General features: G+C 43.7%; 1 protein-coding gene across 1 annotated transcript in view; it reads left to right on the plus strand.

Moving 5' to 3' along the window:
• The window catches only part of ATP9A (ATPase phospholipid transporting 9A (putative)), a 122,830-nt gene that overhangs the window by 24,096 nt on the left and 74,244 nt on the right, over positions 1–24,490 (plus strand). Inside the window, exons 2-6 of the mRNA XM_040434780.1 lie at positions 10,509–10,653; positions 13,989–14,102; positions 15,403–15,511; positions 19,030–19,088; positions 19,627–19,678. Coding sequence (XP_040290714.1) covers positions 10,509–10,653; positions 13,989–14,102; positions 15,403–15,511; positions 19,030–19,088; positions 19,627–19,678 — 479 coding nt within the window. The remainder of the gene's footprint in view (positions 1–10,508; positions 10,654–13,988; positions 14,103–15,402; positions 15,512–19,029; positions 19,089–19,626; positions 19,679–24,490) is intronic.

Here is a 24,490-nt window from a genome sequence, read left to right on the forward strand (position 1 = left end):
TGTAAGAAATTTTGATGATATTTTTAAACAAATAAACAAAAAACATAAAATACGGCAGACGTGTTCATCGGGTAATCGGAGTCTTTCAACATGTTTAAAAATAATAATTTGCTGGCGGCAGATCGGGCTGGTGGGATTAGCGATCGCTCGTTCCCATGTTGAGGAGGAGATCGCTGCATGTAATAGCAGCGCTCTTCCCTCCTGACGGTCGCCTGCTTCATCTGCCTGTGAAATAGGGCCTTAAAGAGAGGACCTTTCATCGGCCCAAACATTGTAAGATAACTATCAGGCTGTGTAGAGCGGCGCCCCAGGATCTCACTGCGCTTACTATTATTCCGGGGCGCCGCTCCGTTCTCCCGCTATGTCCCCTGGTATTTTCGCTGAATTGGTTACACTGGGAGGAGTCTGCCCCGTTTCTCCCTGGGCGTTCCTTCTCCCAGGCTATAGCGCTGTCCAATCGCAGCACAGAGCTCACAGCCAGGTATTTTCGGGGGACATAGCGGGAGAACGGAGCGGCGCCCCGGAATAATAGTAAGTGTAGTGAGTTCCCGGGGCGCCGCTCTACACAGCCTGATAGTTATCTTACAATGTTTGGACCGATGAAAGGTCCTCTTTATACCTAATAATAGGCGTCACTTCTTGGTCTGTACAGATCACTTTACTGCAGTTAACTGCTTATCTGTCATTCTAATCTTGCCTATAATGATATCACCTCTGTGTATAGCTAACACATGATCCACCATTCACAGTAGGTGATTGTCAGAGCTTATCTATTCTTTCCTTGTACAATAACCTCTGCACAGGGCACAGAGAATGCCTAGAAGACTATCCCATAGAAGTCAGTGAGGTCTTCTCCTGACCGTTGTGTCTATGGACCATGGGGCAGCCGTAAAGCAATTTTCTTAATGCTTTCTAAATGCTGTTAAGAACAGCTCAGGCAAGATGGCTGCCCCCATAATCGTGTTCAGGAAATAGAATAAAAAAAAATTGAAAAAAAGGAGATGTGGTACTGGTTTTAACTGGCAGATAAAATATTTGGTGACACGTTTCATCTTAGGGTACTTTCACACTTGCGGCAGGATGGATCTGACAGGCTGTTCACCCTGTCAGATCCGTCCTTCCGCTATTTTGCTGTGCCGCTGGACTGCCGCTCCGTCCCCATTGACTATAATGGGGACGGGGGCGGAGCTCCGGCGCAGTACGGCAGTTCGCGGTGAGAGGCTGCCGGACTAAAAAGTCGGACATGCAGTACTTTTAATAAAGAAGGAAGGACCGGCACTCGCGATGATGATGAATGTTGCGTTTATTCAGTCACATATTAAGGACATATAGTGACGCGTTTCAGCACAACATGTGCTTTCTTCAGACTAGTATAGTCTGAAGAAAGCACGTGTTGTGCTGAAACGTGTCACTATATGTCCTTAATATGTGACTGAATAAACGCAACATTCATCATCATCGCGAGTGCCGGTCCTTCCTTCTTTATTGCAAGTATTGGGACGTCTCCCCACTGACTCGTGCACCGCGTCTATTCCAGCAGTGCCGACCCTTTTCTACATAAGAATGCAGTACTTTTAGTCATTATAGTCAATGGGGATGGAGCGGCGGTCCGGCGGCACGGCGAAATAGCGGAAGGACGGATCCGACAGGGTTTACAGACTGTCGGATCCATCCTGCCGCAAGTGTGAAAGTACCCTTAAATGTCTTAGGCTGTGTAGGACATGCCCCTCCGGACCACATTCTTCTCACTGTATATAATAGTGGCAAAAAGGCTGAAAAAAAGACATCTGTCCGTCCAGTTTGGCCTGTTAGGGTCCATTCACACGTCTGTAGTGCATTGCGGATCCGCAACACACCCGGCCGGCACCCCCATAGAAATGCCTATTCTTGTCCGCAATTACAGACAAGAATAGGACATGTTCTATTTTTTTCCAGATCGGCGGCGTGCTCCGGCAATGTGGATGCGGAGAGCACATAGTGTGCTCTCCGCATCCATTCCGTCCCCATAGAGAATGAATGGGTCCGCACCGGTTCCGCAATTTGCAGAACGGATGCGGACCCGTTATTACGGACGCGTGAATGGATCCTTATTCTGCAAGTTGATCCAGAGGAAGGCAAAAAAAAAACTGTGAGGTAGAAGCTAAATTTCCCCATTTTTAGGGTAAAAAAATTCCTTCCCGACTCCAATCAGGCAATCAGAATAACTCCCTGGATCAACGACCCCTCTCTAGTAGCTATAGCCTGTAATATTATTACGCTCCAGAAATACATCCAGGCCCCTCTTGAATTCCTTTACTGTACTCACCATCACCACCTCCTCAGGCAGAGAGTTCCATAGTCTCACTGCTCTTACCGTAAAGAATCCTCTTCTATGTTTGTGGAGAAACTTTCCTTCTTCTTCCTCCTCCTTCCTGCTGTATGGGATTGATACATCTCCACCATCATTTTTCAGTTGGTCCTGGTAGTCACAAATGTGTTCTAGCCCAGTGGTACCTGGATGACCTTGTGCATGGGGGGGGGGGGGGGAATTAATTGATTACAACAACAGTGAACTAGAAGTGTCTTCTTCTCACCGTTACTGGACACATTCGGTTCTGAGAGGGAATTAACAGAACAGCATGGTGCGCCATAACTAGTATAACAGAAATATCTGGACACAGGAGTGTGTGTTGTCACTTCTGCTTTTGGTGAATGATAGAATGTGTCGGCAGATAAGAACCATTTGGCCCATCTAGTCTGCCCAATATACTGAGTACTATGGATAGCCCCTGGCCCTATCTTATATGAAGGATGGCCTTATGCCTATCCCATGCATGCTTAAACTCCTTCACTGTATTTGCAGCTGCCACTTCTGCAGGAAGGCTATTCCATGCATCCACTACTCTCTCAGTAAAGTAATACTTCCTGATATTACTTTTAAACCTTCGCCCCTCTAATTTAAAACTATGTCCTCTTGTAGCAGTTTTTCTTCTTTGCTAGGTGGGACTTCTTCTTCTCAGGTGGGACTTCCTGATTTGTAATAATGAGATCAAATATTGTAAGCAGAACGTTCAGGCAACTTGTAGGGCACTCTGCGAGTTTACAGACATGTTAGACAGGAATGACTGGTTTGTAGTGGTTTCTGCCAGTTAAGGATGTGTAACTCGAGCACTACATAACTGGTCCTGGGACAACATCCCACAGGGTCCTCCTCATGAAGAGCACACTTAAGGTACTTACCAGTGGCCAGCTGTTCCGTTCCGCAAAATACGGAATGCACACAGATGTCATCCGTATTTTTTGCAGATCCATTTTTTGTGGACTGCAAAATACATACGGTTGTGTGCATGAGCCCCAAGTAGCATACTACTTGGGGTCCATTCACACGTCCGCAATTCTGTTCTGCATTTTGGGTCTGCAATTCTGTTCCTGAAAAAAAATAGAACATGTCCTATTCTTGTCCGCAATTGCGGACAAGAATAGGCATTTTCTACTAAGTGCCGGCGATGTGCGGTCTGTAAAATGCGGAACGCACATTGCCGGTGTCCGTGTTTTGTGAATCCGCAAAAAACTTACGGACATGTGAATGGAATTATTGTCAATTTTTTTTTTTCGTTTTCCTCGTGAAAATTCTCCTGGCAGAAACCTTGGTCACATGTGTAGTAAGTAGATCCAAATGTGGCATGAAATCCACACTGAATCTGTGTCAAATCGGATACATGTGAATGGAGCCTTTCAGAACATTGCTTACAGAAGTGGATGTGACTATATAAATAAGAATTATAATGCACCTGAATATGTTGCCTTCTGTAAGACCCATGCTGCCACACACCAAATACCAAGATCTCTACATACAGTACAGACCAAAAGTTTGGACACACCTTCTCATTCAAAGAGTTTTCTTTATTTTCATGACTATGAAGGCATCAAAACTATGAATTAACACATGTGGAATTATATACATAACAAACAAGTGTAAAACAACTGAAAATATGTCATATTCTAGGTTCTTCAAAGTAGCCACCTTTTGCTTTGATTACTGCTTTGCACACTCTTGGCATTCTCTTGATGAGCTTCAAGAGGTAGTCCCCTGAAATGGTCTTCCAACAGTCTTGAAGGAGTTCCCAGAGATGCTTAGCACTTGTTGGCCCTTTTGCCTTCACTCTGCGGTCCAGCTCACCCCAAACCATCTCGATTGGGTTCAGGTCCGGTGACTGTGGAGGCCAGGTCATCTGGCGCAGCACCCCATCACTCTCCTTCATGGTCAAATAGCCCTTACTTTCAAAGTTTTCCCAATTTTTCGGCTGACTGACTGACCTTCATTTCTTAAAGTAATGATGGCCACTAGTTTTTCTTTACTTAGCTGCTTTTTTCTTGCCATAATACAAATTCTAACAGTCTATTCAGTAGGACTATCAGCTGTGTATCCACCTGACTTCTCCTCAACACAACTGATGGTCCCAACCCCATTTATAAGGCAAGAAATCCAACTTATTAAACCTGACAGAGCACACCTGTGAAGTGAAAACCATTTCAGGGGACTACCTCTTGAAGCTCATTAAGAGAATGCCAAGAGTGTGCAAAGCAGTAATCAAAGCAAAAGGTGGCTACTTTGAAGAACCTAGAATATGACATATTTTCAGTTGTTTGTTATGTATATAATTCCACATGTGTTCATTCATAGTTTTGATGCCTTCAGTGTGAATCTACAATTTTCATAGTCATGAAAATAAAGAAAACTCTTTGAATGAGAAGGTGTGTCCAAACTTTTGGTCTGTACTGTATATACCGGGGAGCAGAGCGGTTCGAGATGGGGGACAATCATTTTGGACTTGGTGTTGGTTATCATCCAGCTTTTCCTGAAACTATGAGATGGCTGGGCACTTTGAACAACTTTACAGAAGATTTTATATTATGTTAAAGGTGTTGTTGTCAATTCAGGAAATGGCATTTATTATGTAGATAACGTTAAAGGGAACCTGTCACCTGGATTTTGTGTATAGAGCTGAGGACATGGGTTGCTAGATGGCCGCTAGCACATCCGCAATATCCAGTCCCCATAGCTCTGTGTGCGTTTATTGTGCCAAAAAAACGATTTTATATACATGTAAATCACCTTAGATGAGTCCTGTCTCCTCCATGCTTGAGAGATGAGTCCAGCGTTCTCTGACTCTGAGCCCAGCCACACCCACGGTGAAGGAGCCCAGCACCGCCCCGCATCCTCCGAATCTCCTCTTGCTCCCCGACGTCACAAAGCTAGAGCACCGAGCTAGCGCATGCACAGTTTGTTCCCTGAGACTGATGCCAGGACAGGGAAGGAACACTACGCCGACACTGCGCATGCGCTAGCTCGCGCATCGCAAGATTACAGTGCTCTAGCTTTGTGACGTCGGGGAGCAAGGAGGAGATTCGGTGGATGTGGGGCGGTGCTGGGCTCCTTCACAGTGGGCGTGGCTGGGCTCCGGAAACGTTAGTAGCCTCATTTACACATATATATATATCGTTTTTTTGACACAATAAAAGCACAGAGAGCTATGGGGACTGGATATTGTGGATGTGCTAGGGGCGATCTAGCAACCCATGTCCTCAGCTCTATAGCCAAAATCCAGGTGACAGGTTCCCTTTAATACAAGCACTTACTAATTCATAGATTTTTTCCATCGCATTTATACACTGCTCATTTCCAGGGGTTACGGCCACCGCTGCAGTGAGGCCAGTTCTTTTTTTCTATAGTGTGCAACAACGGCTACCACTGCTGGATACGAGCAGTGTATAATGAGATGGGAAAATGAATCCAGCCAGTAAAGGAAGCAATATGGACAATCACATTACATTAGTAATTGCCTTGTATTAACTTTCGCTACATGATAAATGCCATTTGCTGAAGTGAGAGAACTCGGCTCCAGTTGATCCTGGAACAAACGTTCCCAGTGTCTGCTGAAGGTGCCGTCACTAGAACAAAGCTGTTGAATGACGTGTGTTGTTCCAGTTGTCCTGGGCTGTGACTGCCAGCTCACTGAATCAACATCCCGGCACTCTTTCGACGGGCACTGCGCTGCTCCTGGCTGATCCCTTCTGCTTGAGTCCTATATGAAATGTTATTTGGGTCTCATGCACACAGTCATATTTACGGTCTGCAAACTGTGGCTCCACAAAGTACGGATACCGGCCGTGTGCATCCCGCAATTTTCACAGGGACCATTGTCAAAAACCCTATTCTTGTCCGCAAAACGGACAAGGATAGGACATGTTCACCTTGGGGAGAGAGCGCCTTAATCGGCGTGAGGAGACTTATAGGCCATTCATGCTCCTCTGGAATTCTGGGAAGAAAGGGGTGCAAATGTGCTCTTGACAAGCTCTAATGCCACCAGATGTAAGGCAGATATCTTATACGTCAATGTTTGATCCTTTTATATAGGCCTTAAATTAAGGAGATATAGACCCCCCCCCCCCCCCCCCCCCCCAAATCCTGACTTAGGCCTCTCACCCAGTAAGCCTGTATTCTCTGCTTTGCACTGATGAGGGGCAATCACCCGAAACAGCGGTCTGCAGATGAGGTGCAGGCTTATTTAATATCCAAGTCATGTCTCAAGGCTTATTTAAAGGGTCAAACATTGACATAAAGGATAACGGCATTACATCTGGTCGTATTAGAGGCAGAGCTTGTTAGGGGCTCATTTGTATCCCTTTCTACCCTAGTTTTTTCTGGTATGGCCATGCAGGCAGAGTGCTGCTGTCTGCATTTTTTTCGGCCCCGTTGAAGTGAACAGATCCGCATCCGATCTGCAAAAAATGCCAATCGGATGCGGAAAAAAATACAGCATCAAGCTAACCTATATGCTAGTTTTAGAAACCGGCATCCAAGGCACAGGATAGATCCCAGATCGTCAATCATTCTGGATTATCAAATGGTCATAGAAAACTTGAAGAGCCCAAAGATGTTACCAAAATAATCTACTTTACAGTTCTGTGCTGGAAACGGCTGGATTATCAGACTGTCCGGATTACTAGATGGCCGCTCAATAAGAAGAGCAGTTTGGCTGTAAATGCTCAGGGCGACCACTGATGGAATGATAACTAGCGGTCCTTCCATGAGGTGCTGTGTCCAGCCTATGAAATGAGTTTTTTTGGGATAAAAACGTATATAGTGCTTTCTGTATTCATCAAGCCTGTTTTTATTTGTATTGAGAAAGCTCACATCTTCTAAGGATATGTTCACACAGCAGATTTTGACGCTGTCAAATCCATGGTTTTTGCTGCATGTCTTCACTTTGAATGCTGCTGACCTGTTCGCAGGTTATCCTTATTGAATGGAGCTGACCGCAGCATCCGTCTGGATACCATATCATGTCCCTTCTTGGCACGGACATGGCTTTAAACCGCCGGCAGCGCCAACTTCACCCCTGCTTTCCATTAAAAAGAAGTCCATGCCAAAATTGCGCCGGCATAAACCACCCTATGCAGATTTTATTTTTTTATGCAGTCCTTGAAGCCAAACTCAGAAATAGATTCGAAAAACAGAAGTCGTATCTGCCCTTTATATACTTTCTCTCCTTTTATGATCCACACTTGGTCTTGGCTTCAAAAACTGCATAAAAAACCCCTGAACGTGCGGCCGTTCCCTAGGGGCTTGTCCACACAGAGTCTTTTGCAGGCTAAGGGCTCATGCACACGACCGTATGTATTTTGTGGTCTGCAAAAAATACAGATGACGTCCGCGTGCATTCCGTATTTTGCGGAATAAAACAGCTGGCCCCTAATAGAACAGTCCTATCCTTGTCCGTAATGAGTAAAATAATAGGACATGTTCTATTTTTTTGCGGAACAGACATAAGGAAATGGAATGCACACAGAGTGACTTCCGTTTTTTTTTTTTCCGGACCCATTGAAATGAATGGCTCCTCATACAGTCCGCAAAAAAACAAAACGTAACGGACACAGAAAGAAAATACGTTTATGTGCATGAGCCCTAACTTTGGTGTGAATTGTACGCCAAAAGGCTGCTGGGCGGCCATGTGGAAGCAACTTCCCATATGTTCTTTTTTTTTTGGGGATGAAAATATTGGAAGGTTGTTTCCGTGCGGCCACCCAGCGTTTTTTTTTTTTTTTTTGTTGTCATGGAATATGTGCCAAATTCAGTGCTGTGCAGAGATACCATAGGCCTGTGATGGCTAACCTCCGGCACTCCAGCTGTGGTAAAACTACAACTCCCAAGATGCCCCATTGCTTGGCTGTTCTCCGAAGGTTAGCCATCACTGCCATAGGCTCTTGAACACCATTTTACGCAAGGTTTATGTTATGTGAAAACGTGATTTTTATGTAAATGAAAAGTATGGCAACAACCTATGCAAACCTACCGCATCCATCTTCATACTTCGCCCCTCGAACTTTCATTAGAAAAAAAAGAAAGTGTAATACGTACACCTCATGTACATTATATGTTTAGAGCAAGAATACTGTAAAGCCCTATGGTAAAAATAAAAAAAGCAATGCATACACATTTTGGAGGTTCGAACACCGTGCACTACTTCACAAATACGTTCCTTTATGGGTTGTTTTTGTCATTTTCTTGTTATATGTTGAAAAGAAAAATCAATGGCCTACATTTCTTGATCGATTTATCAATGGCCTACATTTCTTGATCGATTTATGCCATTATGTGGTCTAAACTGAGTCCTAATTTGCAAAAAAATATGCTCAAACTGTACAAAAATGTCACTTTTGACGCTGTACTCATCAACTTTTTTTTTCCAAGTTTGAAAAGGCATGGTTTACTGGGGAGGCCTAAAAGAGATATACGGTGCCATTTTTGCAGCTGCAGATCTATGCCTGCCCATAGCAGGCGTAGTTTTAATTTTATTACTTATTTAATTTAATATCCAAAATGTGCCAAATTTATTAAAAGGCATGTACCTCTTTGGAACACGTCACTCCAACATTGTGGTGTACCTCCCATGTGCTCGGGGGTAGGGGAGCCCAGCACTGAACTCCTTCCATTCCCAACATGAAAACCACAGCATTTTTATACAGCCGCCACTAGAGGGAGCTCACTGTAGAAATATTTTCATAGCTTCCATTGAATTCAGTGGTAACTGTATAAATTCCTATGCAGTGAGCTCCCTCTAGTGGTGGCTTCTGGCAGACGGTTTTATAATGCACAGGGAAGCTGCAGATATAGAGCTCTATTGGGTGATATATCAATGTAGTTATGCCAGTTGTCTGGTTGGTATAACAACATGAAGAAGCATAGTGTTCAGAATGAGTGCCATATTTATGCAGCACCTGTTCAATTTTTTCTGTCACGAAAGTTGGATAAAGGGGGTTAAGCAGAGGGTGACTTTTATTACAATTTATTGAATAAAAATGTATTTTGCTTAATAAAAAGAAATATAGATTTGTCAGAAATCTGGTAGTCAGGCTTTGTGTTCTGCGTTGCCTGAGAGTGTTTATTGCATGTGTACACAGAAATTTGGTAGGGCCCATACTAAGTTTTTTGCTATGGGGCCTTAGAAGTTCTGCTTTCGCCCCTGCTCCAACAATCTTTTTATGCGACGCTGGGTATGCAATTCCACTGTTAAAGGGGTTGTCCCACAAAGAATATTCTACAGTTTTAAAATGCATCTGGATCAGAAAACTTTTAGAACTAGAAATTTAGTATAGCCACTGAGTTATTCAATTAAATCTGTCTGTTTAGCGCCACCTGCTGTTTGCTCTAATTTCTCATGCACATGCTCCGTTCCATCCTTCAACTGCCACAGGCTGCAGTAGACTAGACACGCCCCCTCAGAAAGGACACACCCCCTGAGCTGCCATTTTTTTATAAATCTAGCAGATCTCTGGATCCATGTGAGGTACAGGTCTGGTTCTAGCTTTGTTAGAAAGAGGTTTTGATGACTGATTTTTATGTTTTACATTAATAATGGGATAACCCCTTTAATAATTCTGCCGCTTATGTAAGGTAAAACCGCAGCACATAGTTTCACACTCTAGCTTTAAAAATGTGCAGTATTCTGCCAATATTATCTGCCTGAGATTATTTTTGCAGAATCCTGTTCATGGCAATGTTACATATGGCTCAGATGGAAAATTAATACTGTGACCGAAATGCAACAAAACCGACACACGTAACCTATCACTATAGGGTGTGAAATATAGTAACCACCACGTTAAAGGGGTTCTGCAGTTTGTTTAAACTGATGATCAATCCTCTGGATAGATCATCAGCATCTGATTGGCGGGGGTCCCGGGTGTCGGACCCCCGCCGATCAGATGCTGATGATCTATCTAGAGGATAGATCATCAGTTTAAACAAAGTGCAGAACCCCTTTAAGGATAAAAAAGCTTGGAATGTACACACGCTGTAATTAGCAATAAATGTCCATTAACTAATTGCATATAATCTGTAATTGGTCTGGAATTAAGGAACTTTATCTCTGCTCTACTGCCGCAGGCAGCATCTCGTGATTCCTTAAATCTTTACACTACTAAGTATTTTATTTTATTTTTTGTGTTTTTTTGTTGTTGTTAAGGTGCTGTGATTGTTTGGGCTGTTGTGGCCGTCGGGAACTAAGGCCACGGACTGTCTGGCTTGGACACCCCGAAAAAAGAGAGCAGAGGTATCCGCGAAACGTCATCAACAATCAGAAATACAACTTCTTCACATTTCTCCCGGGGGTAAGACTCTTTGTCTCCCAGAATATTTTACACTTAAAGGGGTATCCCTTTCTCAGACAGTGGGGGCACATCACTAGGATATACCCCCTTTGTCTAATAGGTGCGGGTACCACCTCTGGGACACACACCTATATCAAGAATGGAGCGGGGAAGGTGGTGGGCCGGAGGGGGACTGGTCGACATCTATCGAGTTAGGGGGCCTCCTGATTCTCCCCTGAGTGCCAATGTTAGGGGAGGCATGGTGGCTCAGTGGTTAGCACTGGTACATTGCAGCGCTGGGGTCCTAGGTTTGAATCCAACCAAAGACAACATCTGCATGGAGTTTGTATGTTCTCCCTGTGTTTGTGTAGGTTTCCTCCAACACTTCAAAAACATACTGATAAGGATTGTAGATTATGAGCTCCACCGGGGACAGTGAGAGGTGATAATGTATGTAGAGCGCTGAGGAATATTTTGGCGCTATATAAAGCAACAAAAATAAAAGTTAAGGATCAGACATGTTGGATTTAAACTGCCCCATCCTTTTGTTCTCCAGAGGTGTGTGGCAACAGTTTTCTCCCCACTCCATGATATGCCATAAATGTAAGAGATCTATAGGCTCACATGTACAACCTGCACCTATGCTGAAAAAAGTGGCCCCGGACTTCTGTCCTGCCTAGTAAAGGGGGGCTGGCTACCACACCTGTGGCTATGCCATAATTTTCTTTGATGGAAATAACCCTTTTACGGTCTACGCATGCAGCATTTCCACGCACTCAAACACTATTGGGGTAATTTATCAAATTGGTGTAAAGTGGAACTTGCTTAGTTGCCCCTAGCAACCAATCAGATTCCACCTTTCATTTTCCAAAGGAGCTCTGAAAAATTTAAGGTGGAATCTGATTGGTTGCTTTCATTTTTCAGAGCTCCTTTGGAAAATGAAAGGTGGAATCTGATTGGTTGCTGTGGGCAACTAAGGCAGTTCTACTTTACACCAGTTTTGATAAATGACCCCATATGTGTTGGCATATAGAGTCTTTATCATTGTCCGTAGGCTCTCTGTGCTCTGCCATATGGGGTCTCTGTATACACGAAGAGGCTCAAGGAGGAGTACAGGGCCCACAATCTAAGAAACCGCTGTACCGAATTTTTATCAGGCGACAGATGGACTTTCATATACTACATTGCCACATGAACAACATAGAGACCTGAAATGTTTAACAATAATAACTGCAGACCCAACGCGTTTCATAGCTGAACTCTGACCTCACAGCAGGCTCTGGTCTGATGTAATTACCCCCCCGGGGGGCAGAGAGCCCATCTGTGGCTGCAGTAGTGTCTATTATCTTGAGAGCTGCGTGTCTACAAGTAGCTGTGTGCGCTCTGACACTTCTTGCATTGCTTTGTCTGTAGATACATCAGGTAAAAGTATTGCTCAGTGTCAGTAACGTCCTGCTGGTTAACCAATCATGGCAAGAAGCCGAGCCGTCCCCTGGGGGCAGATTGGCCTTAATTAACACCTCACGGGACGGGCAGGGGGGATGTTGACAGCTGTTGGCACAATTGATCATTTCTTACACTTCTGTTATTCGGCCAGTTGTTTAAGGAGGAGACATTTATAAAGCTGGACATAGACGCGAGGTGGAAACCCTAATCTTATATGGATCCAAATACGACCATGCAGAACGGTCTTCGGATCTTCTTCTTTAGCAAAACTAAAAGCAATGAGGGTGTCTTGTAGTCATTTTAGTATCTTTTCTAAATTACAAAAATTGGGGCAAAAAGTAACAAAATCCACCCTAAGGGTGCATTCACACGACCGTATTTTTGGCTCCGCAGCCGTTTTTTGCAATTTTGTGGAACGGGTGCGGACCCATTCATTTCAATGGGGCCGCAAAAGATGCGGACAACACACAATGGGCTGTCCGCATCCATAGATCTGTTCCGCGGCCCCGCAAAACACATACGGTGGTGTGAATGTAGCTTTATATAACATCCCATCAGCCGTACAAGAGGTGTTTGCAACTTAAGGTTCAGCGTCTCACAGACTAGCCTCCAAAAGCCCAACATGGCTGATCATTGGTGGTAGATTGAAAGCATTTGGTCCGTTAAATGAAAGAATTTGATAACTATTAGGAATACAAGCGAAACCTATAAGTTTGACTGGTTGTTAGGAAGGTATTCACACCTGGTGGTCACATCGCATTTTACGGAACCTTGTGGAAATTGTGGCAATACATGCAATGTGACCTCTGCATGTAAAGAAACCTTAACCGCTCCTATATCTGTCTGGAAATTGTTTCAGGATTTGGTTTCAGTAAATGATGAACGATCATTTAGGGTTTTATTTGCCTTTTTTCCACAAATATATCAGAAAAGTATGGACATTTTCATATTTGGCCGATTGGTTGCATAGTCATTGTAGGAGAACACTCCAGTTAAGGCTACTTTCACACGACCGTATCCGTTTTGCAGTCTGCAAATCGTGGATCTGCAAAATACACGTGTGGTCCTTGCGCAACCTGAACTTTTCTTGGCCCCCATTGTAAAAATGCCTATTCCTGTCCGCAAACGGGAATGTAATATAATCTGCTACGGACAATGCACAGGTGACATCCTTGTGCTGTCTGCATTTTTTGCGTTCCCATAGAAATGAAGGGGCTCTTTGTGCGATCCACAAATAATGCAGGACACGGGCCGAGAATACAGTCGTGTGAATGTAGCCTAAAACTGATACACAGTCCAATTGAGCAAGCGATTGTCGGGAGGGAAGCCTGGCAATCGCTTGCTTGCTAGCGGAGGAGAACGCTTCGATTACAAGCAGCGATCTCCTGTGCAGCATGGGGAGAAGTGATCGCTATGCCATCACTCATCCCCATACTGTCTAGTGGTATGACAGAGGCAGATTGCTATCTGCCGCCTGCAATCACAGATTTTTAAGCATGCTAAAAAATTTGAATTGCCCGAAGAACGAGTGTTTGCTCGTTCATCAGGGAATCAGTGGCAGTATTACACTACAAGATGATCGCTAACGAGCTTTCATGCGAACACTCATTAGCGATTATCAGCCGAAAAATCGGCCAATGTAATACTGCCTTTATGCTCGGTGCAGAGCCTAATGGCATGACCTGTGTCATTCTCCAGCCTCTTGGGCCCTGCCGTATGTATTTTTTAATTGGGAGGCAGAGGGCACGCGTTCACTAACATTTCCTTGAAGGGATCTTCTCACATGAAGTAAATTTCTTGTTACACACAATCATTTCTTTAACATCTCGACTCTTTTACTTGCAAGATGTTTTTTCATTTCTTGGCACCACTGACATTACATGACTCGACCCTGTTTTTCTCCATTTTAGATCCTTTTTAACCAGTTCAAATACTTCTTCAACCTGTATTTCCTGCTGCTGGCCTGCTCACAGTTTGTGCCCGAGATGCGGCTGGGGCCCCTGTATACGTTCTGGGTCCCTCTGGTATGTAGATGACCTTGCATTGGTTTTAAACAGTTCATTGTTTCAATACAATTTTACAACTTTTATCTAGATAGAAAATTTAGCAGCTTTTCTTGTATTTTATTGCGCTTGAGTTACATCCTGTATTATACACCAGAGCTACACTCAGTATTCTGCTTGTGGAGTCACTGTGCACATACATTACATTACTTATCCTGTACTGATCATGAGTTACATCCTGTATTATACACCAGAGCTATACTCAGTATTCTGCTGGTGGAGTCACTGTGTATATACATTACTTATCCTGTACTGATCATGAGTTACAGCCTGTATTATACTCCAGAGCTACACTCAGTATTCTGCTAGTGGAGTCACCGTGTACATACATTATTTATCCTGTACTGATCCTGAGTTACAGCTTGTATTATACTCCAGAGCTGCACTTACTATTCTGCCGGGGGAGTCACTGTGTACATACATTACTTATCCTGTACTGATCATGAGTTATACCCTGCATTATACTCCAGAGCTGCACTCACTATTCTGCTGGTGGAGTCACTGTGCACATACATTACATTACTTATCCCGTACTGATCCTGAGTTACATCTTGTATTATACTCCAGAGCTGCAGTCACTATTCTGCTAGTGGAGTCACCATGGGTTTACATTATTTCTCCTGTACTGATCCTGAGTTACAGCTTGTATTATACTGCAGAGCTGCACTCACTATTCTGCTGGTGGTGTCACTTTATACACATATTACGTTATTTATCCTGTACTGATCTTGAGTTACATCCTGTATTATACTTCAGAGCTGTACTCACTATTCTGCTGGTTATTAATTGATAACAGTCAGCAAGTTTGTGTTGTGGGCAGATATCTTGTTACAGCTTAGCTGAGTTCCTGTGATGGAGTTTGTTTTTCTTACATCAGACGCCTGTACAGCACCTCATGTGAAAATAACACTTTCCAGAATGTAAATCACTGGAGCGTGCTTTGTTTTTTTTAACCTGTGCAGTGAATATTTCCTGTACACACCAAGTACACTTATCTGCCACGCAATAAAGTGCAGCCAAATAATGGGAAAGTTGCTTTTTAAACTTTTGAAACCCTGGTTTCTTACATGCTTACAACAAACAGTGCTGTGCCCCAAGTGTATGTGCTCAGTGGCTCCAGCTTAGCTGCATTGTCTGTTGGAGTAACACGATGACATAAATTACATGTATCAGGGAGAATTTCTTATTTTCATTTACTGTATTCTTTCTGAATTTCTTTTGCCTGTGCCTTTAATAAAAGTACTTTTTTCCGCCTCTCCAGGGATTCGTCCTGGCTGTCACCATCATTCGTGAGGCTGTAGAAGAAATCCGATGTTTCATGCGGGATAAAGAAGTTAACTCCCAAATCTACAGCAAGCTGACAACCAGAGGTCAGATTTCAGGGTCCCCACATTGTTGGAGTCAGAGTGGGGGGGCTTTGCTGTAATTACAAAACCACTGCAGGAGCTCTGACAGACTGAACATCTGCACCGTATGCCAGCAGCGTCTGCATGGGGGGGTTGCCTGCTGCCTTCATTCTTTTTTTTTTTTTTATGTATTAATTTTTTTACCTGCATCTGCCACAAAAACTGAAGAATTGAAGTAATATTCCAGCCAAAGAGCATCAGGATACACATTTTTACAGGATCTATCAAGATAAGTTCTGTGTCAATTGTTAGTAGAACCGCTGGAGGTCCAAGTACTGCAGCTGTAAAACGGACATTAAAATACGGCCACGTTATACCAACCTTAAAAGGGGTTGTTTTAACAGACAGAACATGAGCAACTTTTACACCGCTTGAGTGAATGAGATTTAAAGTGTTTGTCCCCCTCAGTATATGGGATAAGTGTGTGATCTGCGGCTGCCCGACCACTGGGGCCTCTGCCGATCTCGAAAACTGTGAGTCCCATTTGACTAGAGGGGCAGACACACGGCCCGATAGAGCTGAATGGAGTGGGAATGTACATGCATGATCCCTGTTCCATTCAAAGAGGGGTGCACCGGCCCCAAGTCGCATAATCTCCACTGGCTGAACCACCACCGATCACACTGTGGATAGGGGATACAACCCCTTTAAGGCTCGTTCAGATGAACAATGGAAGATCCATCTGTATTCTATCCAGTAAATGCTGATGATTTTTTCCCCCCGTCTGTATGACATCAGTATGTCATCCATTTTTTCAAGCCAGTCAGAAAACTGGAAGAAAGTCTACCTAGCATTTCCTAGCAACCATCCGTGAAAAACGGACCTGACATGGATTGAATGGACAAGTCTAGCATCAAAATTGGAACAAAATAGTGCAAGCTGCGCAGCCCGGTGGCTCAGTGGTTAGCACTGGTACCTTGCAATCCTGGGGTCTTTGGTTTCAATCCGACCAAGAACAACATCTGTATGGCGTTTGTATGTTCTCCCCGTGTTTGTCTGGGTTTCCTCTGGTTTCCTCCTGGACTCCATACATACTGACAGGGACCTTAGATTGTCAGCCCCATTGGGGACTGCTTGATGCTAATGTCTGTAAAAACGCTGTGGAATATGTCAGCGCTATATAAGTGCATAAAATAATGAAATAAGGCTACTTTCACACTAGCGTTTTAGTTTTCTGGTTCTGAGATCCGTCATAGGGGCTCAATACCGGAAAAAAACACTCCCGTTTTGTCCCAATTCGTTGTCAATGGGAACAAAACTGAACTGAACAGAACGGAGTGCACCAGAATGCATTCCATTCCCATTAGTTGCGTTCCCATATCAGAGAGCAAACCGCAACATGTTATAGTTTGCTTTCCGTCCTGGGATGCGGAGCAAGACGGATCTGGCATGACCCCCAATGCAAGTCAATGGGACGGATCCGTTTTCTCTGCCACAATAGAAAACGGATTCGTCACCCATTGAGTTTTAATGGAGTTCATGACGGATCCATCTTGGCTATGTTAAAGATAACACAACCGGATCCATTCATGACGGATGCAGACGGTTGTATTATCAGTGACAGAAGCTTTTTTGCTGAACCCTGCCGGATCCAGCAAAAACCTAGTGTGAAAGTATCCTAAGCTAGAACTGTGACGTGTGAATTGGTCCATTGACTTTAGGCTACTTTCACACTTGCAGCAGTGTGATCCGGCGGGCAGTTCCGTCGTCGGAACCGCCTGCCGGATCCACCGATCTGGATGTGACTGAAAGCATTTGTGAGACGCATCCGGATGCATTGCAAGAACGGATCCGTCTCTCCGCTTGTCATGCGGACAGAGGGATCCGTCTTGTATGTTTTTTCACATTTTTACCGGTCTGCGCATGCGGCATTCTGGTATTTTGAATGCCGGATACAGCACTAATACAATCCTATGGGGAATAAAGCCGGATCCGGCATTCAGGCAAGTCTTCAGTTTTTTTCGCCGGAGATAAAACCGTAGTATGCTACGGTTTTCTCTTTTGCCTGATCAGTCAAAATGACTGAAATGAAGACATCCTGATGCATCCTGAACGGATTACTCTCCATTCAGAATGCATGGGGATATAACTGATCAGTTCTTTTCCGGTATAGAGCCCCTGTGACGGAACTCTATGCCGGAAAAGAAAAACGCTAGTGTGAAAGTACCCTAAATGTGTCAGTGTTCAGTCCGTGTGTTCTTTGTTCTACACTTGGACAACAAACCCATTAATGAATAAGTCCTAAGAAACATTTTTGCTTCTGGTCCCAAATGTGCAGGTTTTATGTATCTTTTAGGCCTCTTTCACACGAGCGAGTTTTCCGTCCGGATACGATGCGTGTTGTGAACGGACTGAATCCGGACTGAATCCTAACCCATTAATTTCAATGGGTCTGTCCACATCTTTCACGTATCATCTCTGCGTTTTGGAAAAATCGCTGCATGTTCTATATTGTTCTTTTTTTCATAGAATGGGTCTTGTGTGAAAAACGGAAAGCATCTGGATGCAATGTGTATTTCAGTGAATGGGTCTTGTGTGAAAAACGGAAAGCATCTGGATGCAATGCGTATTTCACTGATGGTTGCTGGGAGATGTAGATTGTTGTTCTTCAGTTTTTCTTCACGCGTGTGAACAACGCATCAAAACTGATTGCGTCCGCGTAGAAAAAACTGAAACACTGAATGCAATCACAAACAAAACTGATTGAACTTACATACAAAACCATCAGTTTTATCCTGAACAGATCTTAAAGGGGTTCTGCACTTTGTTTAAACTGATGATCTATCCTCTGGATAGATCATCAGCTTCTGATCGGCGGGGGTCCGACACCCGGGACCCCCGCCGATCAGCTGTTTACTGTTCACTGTTTACCGCCGGCCCAGTGACGTCACGACTAGTATCAACTAGCGTGGGCGGGGCTAAGCTCTGTTCACTTGAATGGAGCTTAGCCCCGCCCACGCTAGTTGATACTAGTCGTGACGTCAGTGGGCCGGCGGTAAACAGTGAGAAGGCCGTGGCGCTACTGGAGCGCTGCTGCCTTCTCAAACAGCTGATCGGCGGGGGTCCTGTGTGTCGGACCCCCGCCGATCAGAAGCTGATGATCTATCCAGAGGATAGATTATCAGTTAAAACAAAGTGCAGAACCCCTTTAACGCAATCCGTAACACTGGTGTGAAAGAAGCCTTAGGTGGCTTTCACATAATCAGTGTTTTGTCAGTGTTTGATCAGTGATTTCCATCAGTGCGTGAGCCAAAGCCCGGAGTGGAGGCTACATGCAGATCTTACCATTACACCTTATCTCTACTCTATCTGTTCTGTGTTTTTAACCCACTCCTGGTTTTCACTGATGGAAATAACTGACCGAACACTGACCAAACACTGACCAAACACTGACTGTGTGTGAAAGCAGCCTTATTGTCTGCAATATGAATGAGTTACCTAAACACATGGGACCGGCTGACGTCTTCTGTTCTTTATTACAGGCACTGTCAAAGTCCGCAGCTCAAGCATACAAGTTGGTGATCTCGTTATTGTTGAAAAGGTTAGTTTTGATGCAGCCAGTATCTATAATTAGGGTTGAGCGAATCGGAGTATCTGAAGTGGACTTCGATCCGAATTTCAGGAAAATTTTGATTCACCATAAAGCCGAATTTCCTGTGCTTCATGATACCGAATCAATTTTTTCTGAAATGGCGTTAAAAAAAAAAAAACATACTCTCCTCATCCATGAGCATGAAGAGGCCACCGTGGCCATCTTGATTGAAGATCCTGTGTGAAATCTCGTGCGCTGTGACGTATGACGCGCAGTGTCTTCGATCATGATGGCCGGATTAACCCCTTAAAGCCCTCACTATTCTCAGATGTTGCGATCAGCATGGCATCTGAGGAGTCCAGCACTTTGTATAATGTATCAGTTCAGAATGGATTTCAGCCGGCTGTACAATATCGTTGGCAGCCTTGACCCAGGGCTCAGGTGGCAGCAGCATCTTTTCCAGGGCACTTTTCATGCCTCCATATCACTATAAAGTGTCAACTGTTTGAAAAACCTAAAATCTAATAGGACCTTCTTTGTCATGCAGAATCAGAGAATTCCGGCCGACATGATATTTCTAAGGACGTCAGAGAAAAACGGTAAACCAACCATATTTTATAAGGACTCTCCATCTGCATTTATTTTTTCTTCCGATGACCTTTCAGACTTCCGCCCACGTCTGGGTACGCCTGTTTTTAAAAAAAGTTTTCGTTATGGACTCATTAATTTGAATGATTTCCGGGCTAAAAACCGATAAGACTGGTGCATGCTGTTAGTTTCCGTTTGTCTATGCTGAAAAACTAAGGTGTGGATTGCACCAATTACTATACCATCTGAATCAGGCCCAAGACTGGGCTCACGCTATGTTTTTGCCAAAAAAGACTGATCTATATGTGAAATGGATACTTCATGAGCTTTTTAATAGCTTTTCAGGACGATCCATTACATTATAACCTATGGGTGATGGATGCCACTGCTACAGGTACCCTTTTAAAGGGCATCTGTCAGCAGATTTGTACCTATGACACTGGCTGACCTGTTACATGCGCACCTGGCAGCTGATGGCATCTGTGTTGGTCCCATGTTCATATGTGCCCACATTGCTGAGAAAAATGAAGTTTTAATATATGCAAATGAGTCTCTAGGAGCAACGGGGGCGTTGACATTACACCTAGAGGTTCTGCTCTCTCTGCAACTGCTGCTTCCTCTCCACTTCAGCTAGACATGTCCAGCCAATTTCTTGCATCGTCTGCTGGGCGTGCCGGCTGGAACAATTGGCCGCAGGTGTGAAAGAAGCCTTAGATTTCTGTGTAACCTGTCTGGTGGGTTAATGCTGCATCCTGTTCCTTCCATATATTTCATTACGGGAGTATAGGGTATGTACATTACAATTCCTGGTAGTCTTGTAGCTTAAAGGAGTGGAAACCCAGGAAAGATCCTGATGATAAATCTCTGAGCAGTGCATTAGTGGGACTCTCCATGGGTTATCATGTAGACGAGCTAAAAGGACGTGAAGAGAAATATAAAGGGAATCTGTCACCAGTGACCTCCCTATCCAACTCTGCATAGACACATATTCGCTGTAGTTCACCTGATTATAATGCTTTTTTTCTTTTTTTTGATGTGCGGCTCAATTCCCAAATTATGATTCTTGTTCTAATTTGCAAATTCGGCCTTTGGTGCAACAAGGGAGTTACCATTGCTCTTGTTGCACCCAAGCTCCACTTCTTTCTGTGGCCAGCTCCTCCCTAGCTGCTTTGCTACTGCATGGTCTTGTCAAGCGGGGCTGGCCCCAGAAATAAGTGGAGCAGTGGTGACACCCTCATTGCATAAAAGGCCTAAGTTGAATATTAAGAAAAATTATCATAACTTTAAACTACAAATCTGGGTCTCACTTCCCTTTTAAAAAAAAAATTCCATCCCCTCCTATCACTTGATGGACTTGGGCCTCATGCACACAACCTTTTTTCGGGTCCACATCCGTGGCGGCTCGGATGCGGACCTATTCACTTCAATGGGGCCGCAAAAGATGCGGACAGCACTCTGTGTGCTGTCCATATCCGTTGCTCCGTTCCGTGGCCCCGCTAAAAAAATATAACATGTCCTATGCTTTGCGGACAAGAATAGGCATTTATATTGAAAGCTGTCCGTGCCTTTCCGCAAATTGCGGAATGCGCACGGACGCCATCCGTGTTTTGCGGATCTGCGATTTGCGGACCACAAAACACACCACGGTCATGTGCATGAGGCCTTACAGTCAGGTCCATAAATATTAGGACATCGACACAATTGTAACATTTTTGGCTCTATACACCACCACAATGGATTTGAAATGAAACGAACAAGATGTGCTTTACCTGCAGACTGTCAGCTTTAATTTGAGGGTATTTACATCCAAATCAGGTGAACGGTGTAGGAATTACAACAGTTTGCATATGTGCCTCCCACTTGTTAAGGGACCAAAAGTATTGGGACAAGTGGCTTCTCGGCTGTTCCATGGCCAAGTGTGTGTTATCCCCTCATTATCCCAATTACAATGAGCAGATAAAAGGTCCAGAGTTCATTTCAAGTGTGCTATTTGCATTTGGAATCTGTTGCTGTCAACTCTCAAGATGAGATCCAAAGAGCTGTCACTATCAGTGAAGCAAGCCATCATTAGGCTGAAAAAACAATACAAACCCATCAGAGAGATAGCAAAAACATTAGGCCTGGCCAAAACAACTGTTTGGAACATTCTTAAAAAGAAGGAACGCACCGGTGAGCTCAGCAACAGCAAAAGACCCGGAAGACCACGGAAAACAACTGTGGTGGATGACCGAAGAATTCTTTCCCTGGTGAAGAAAACACCCTTCACAACAGTTGGCCAGATCAAGAACACTCTCCAGGAGGTAGGTGTATGTGTGTCAAAGTCAACAATCAAGAGAAGACTTCACCAGAGTGAATACAGAGGGTTCACCACAAGATGTAAACTATTGGTGAGCCTCAAAAATAAGAAGGCCAGATTAGAGTTTGCCAAGCGACATCTAAAAAAGCCTTCACAGTTCTGGAACAACATCGTATGGACAGATGAGACCAAGATCAACTTGTACCAGAGTGATGGGAAGAGAAGAGTATAGAGAAGTAAAGGAACTGCTCATGATCCTAAGCATACCCCCTCATCAGTGAAGCATGGTAGTGGTAGTGTCATGGCGTGGGCATGTATGGCTGCCAATGGAACTGGTTCTCTTGTATTTATTGATGATGTGACTGCTGACAAAAGCAGCAGGATGAATTCTGAAGTGTTTCGGGCAATATTATCTGCTCATATTCAGCCAAATGCTTCAGAACTCATTGGATGGCGCTTCACAGTGCAGATGGACAATGGCCCAAAGCATACTGCAAAAGCAACCAAAGAGTTTAACCACCTCAGCCCCCATAGCTTAAACACCCTGAAAGACCAGGCCACTTTTTACACTTCTGACCTACACTACTTTCACCGTTTATTGCTCGGTCATGCAACTTACCACCCAAATGAATTTTACCTCCTTTTCTTCTCACTAATAGAGCTTTCATTTGGTGGTATTTCATTGCTGCTGACATTTTTACTTTTTTTGTTATTAATCGAAATTTAACGATTTTTTTGCAAAAAAATGACATTTTTCACTTTCAGTTGTGAAATTTTGCAAAAAAAACGAGATCCATATATAAATTTTGCTCTAAATTTATTGTTCTACATGTCTTTGATAAAAAAAAAATGTTTGGGTAAAAAAAAAAAATGGTTTGGGTAAAAGTTATAGCGTTTACAAACTATGGTACAAAAATGTGAATTTCCGCTTTTTGAAGCAGCTCTGACTTTCTGAGCACCTGTCATGTTTCCTGAGGTTCTACAATGCCCAGACAGTACAAACACCCCACAAATGACCCCATTTCGGAAAGTACACACCCTAAGGTATTCGCTGATGGGCATAGTGAGTTCATAGAACTTTTTATTTTTTGTCACAAGTTAGCGGAAAATGATGATTTTTTTTTTATTTATTTTTTTCTTACAAAGTCTCATATTCCACTAACTTGTGACAAAAAATAAAAAGTTCTATGAACTCACTATGCCCATCACGAAATATCTTGGGGTCTCTTCTTTCCAAAATGGGGTCACTTGTGGGGTAGTTATACTGCCCTGGCATTCTAGGGGCCCAAATGTGTGGTAAGGAGTTTGAAATCAAATTCTGTAAAAATGACCTGTGAAATCCGAAAGGTGCTCTTTGGAATATGGGCCCCTTTGCCCACCTAGGCTGCAAAAAAGTGTCACACATCTGGTATCTCTGTATTCAGGAGAAGTTGAGGAATGTGTTTTGGGGTGTCTTTTTACATATACCCATGCTGGGTGAGATAAATATCTTGGTCAAATGCCAACTTTGTATAAAAAAATGGGAAAAGTTGTCTTTTGCCAAGATATTTCTCTCACCCAGCATGGGTATATGTAAAATGACACCCCAAAACACATTCCCCAACTTCTCCTGAGTACGGAGATACCAGATGTGTGACACTTTTTTGCAGCCTAGGTGGGCAAAGGGGCCCATATTCCAAAGAGCACCTTTCGGATTTCACTGGTCATTTTTTACAGAATTTGATTTCAAACTCCTTACCACACATTTGGGCCCCTAGAATGCCAGGGCAGTATAACTACCCCACAAGTGACCCCATTTTGGAAATAAGAGACCCCACGGTATTCGCTGATGGGCATAGTGAGTTCATGGAAGTTTTTATTTTTTGTCACAAGTTAGTGGAATATGAGACTTTGTATGAAAAAAATTAAATAAAAAAAAAATCATCATTTTCCACTAACTTGTGACAAAAAATAAAACATTCTAGGAACTCGCCATGCCCCTCACGGAATACCTTGGGGTGTCTTCTTTCCAAAATGGGGTCACTTATGGGGTAGTTATACTGCCCTGGCATTTTCCAGGGGCCCTAATGTGTGGTAAGTAGGTAAATGACCTGTGAAATCCTAAAGGTGCTCTTTGGAATGTGGGCCCCTTTGCCCACCTAGGCTGCAAAAAAGTGTCACACATCTGGTATCTCCGTATTCAGGAGACGTTGGGGAATGTGTTTTGGGGTGTCTTTTTACATATACCCATGCTGGGTGAAAGAAATATCTCGGCAAAAGACAACTTTTCCCATTTTTTTATACAAAGTTGGCATTTGACCAAGATATTTATCTCACCCAGCATGGGTATATGTAAAATGACACCCCAAAACACATTCCCCAACTTCTCCTGAGTACGGCGATACCACATGTGTGACACTTTTTTGCAGCCTAGATGCGCAAAGGGGCCCACATTCATTTTATGAGGGCATTTTTAGACATTTGGATCCCAGACTTCTTCTCACGCTTTAGGACCCCTAGAATGCCAGGGCAGTATAAATACCCCACA

Source organism: Bufo bufo, chromosome 6 (genome assembly GCF_905171765.1).
Source record: "Bufo bufo chromosome 6, aBufBuf1.1, whole genome shotgun sequence".
NCBI lineage: Eukaryota > Metazoa > Chordata > Amphibia > Anura > Bufonidae > Bufo > Bufo bufo.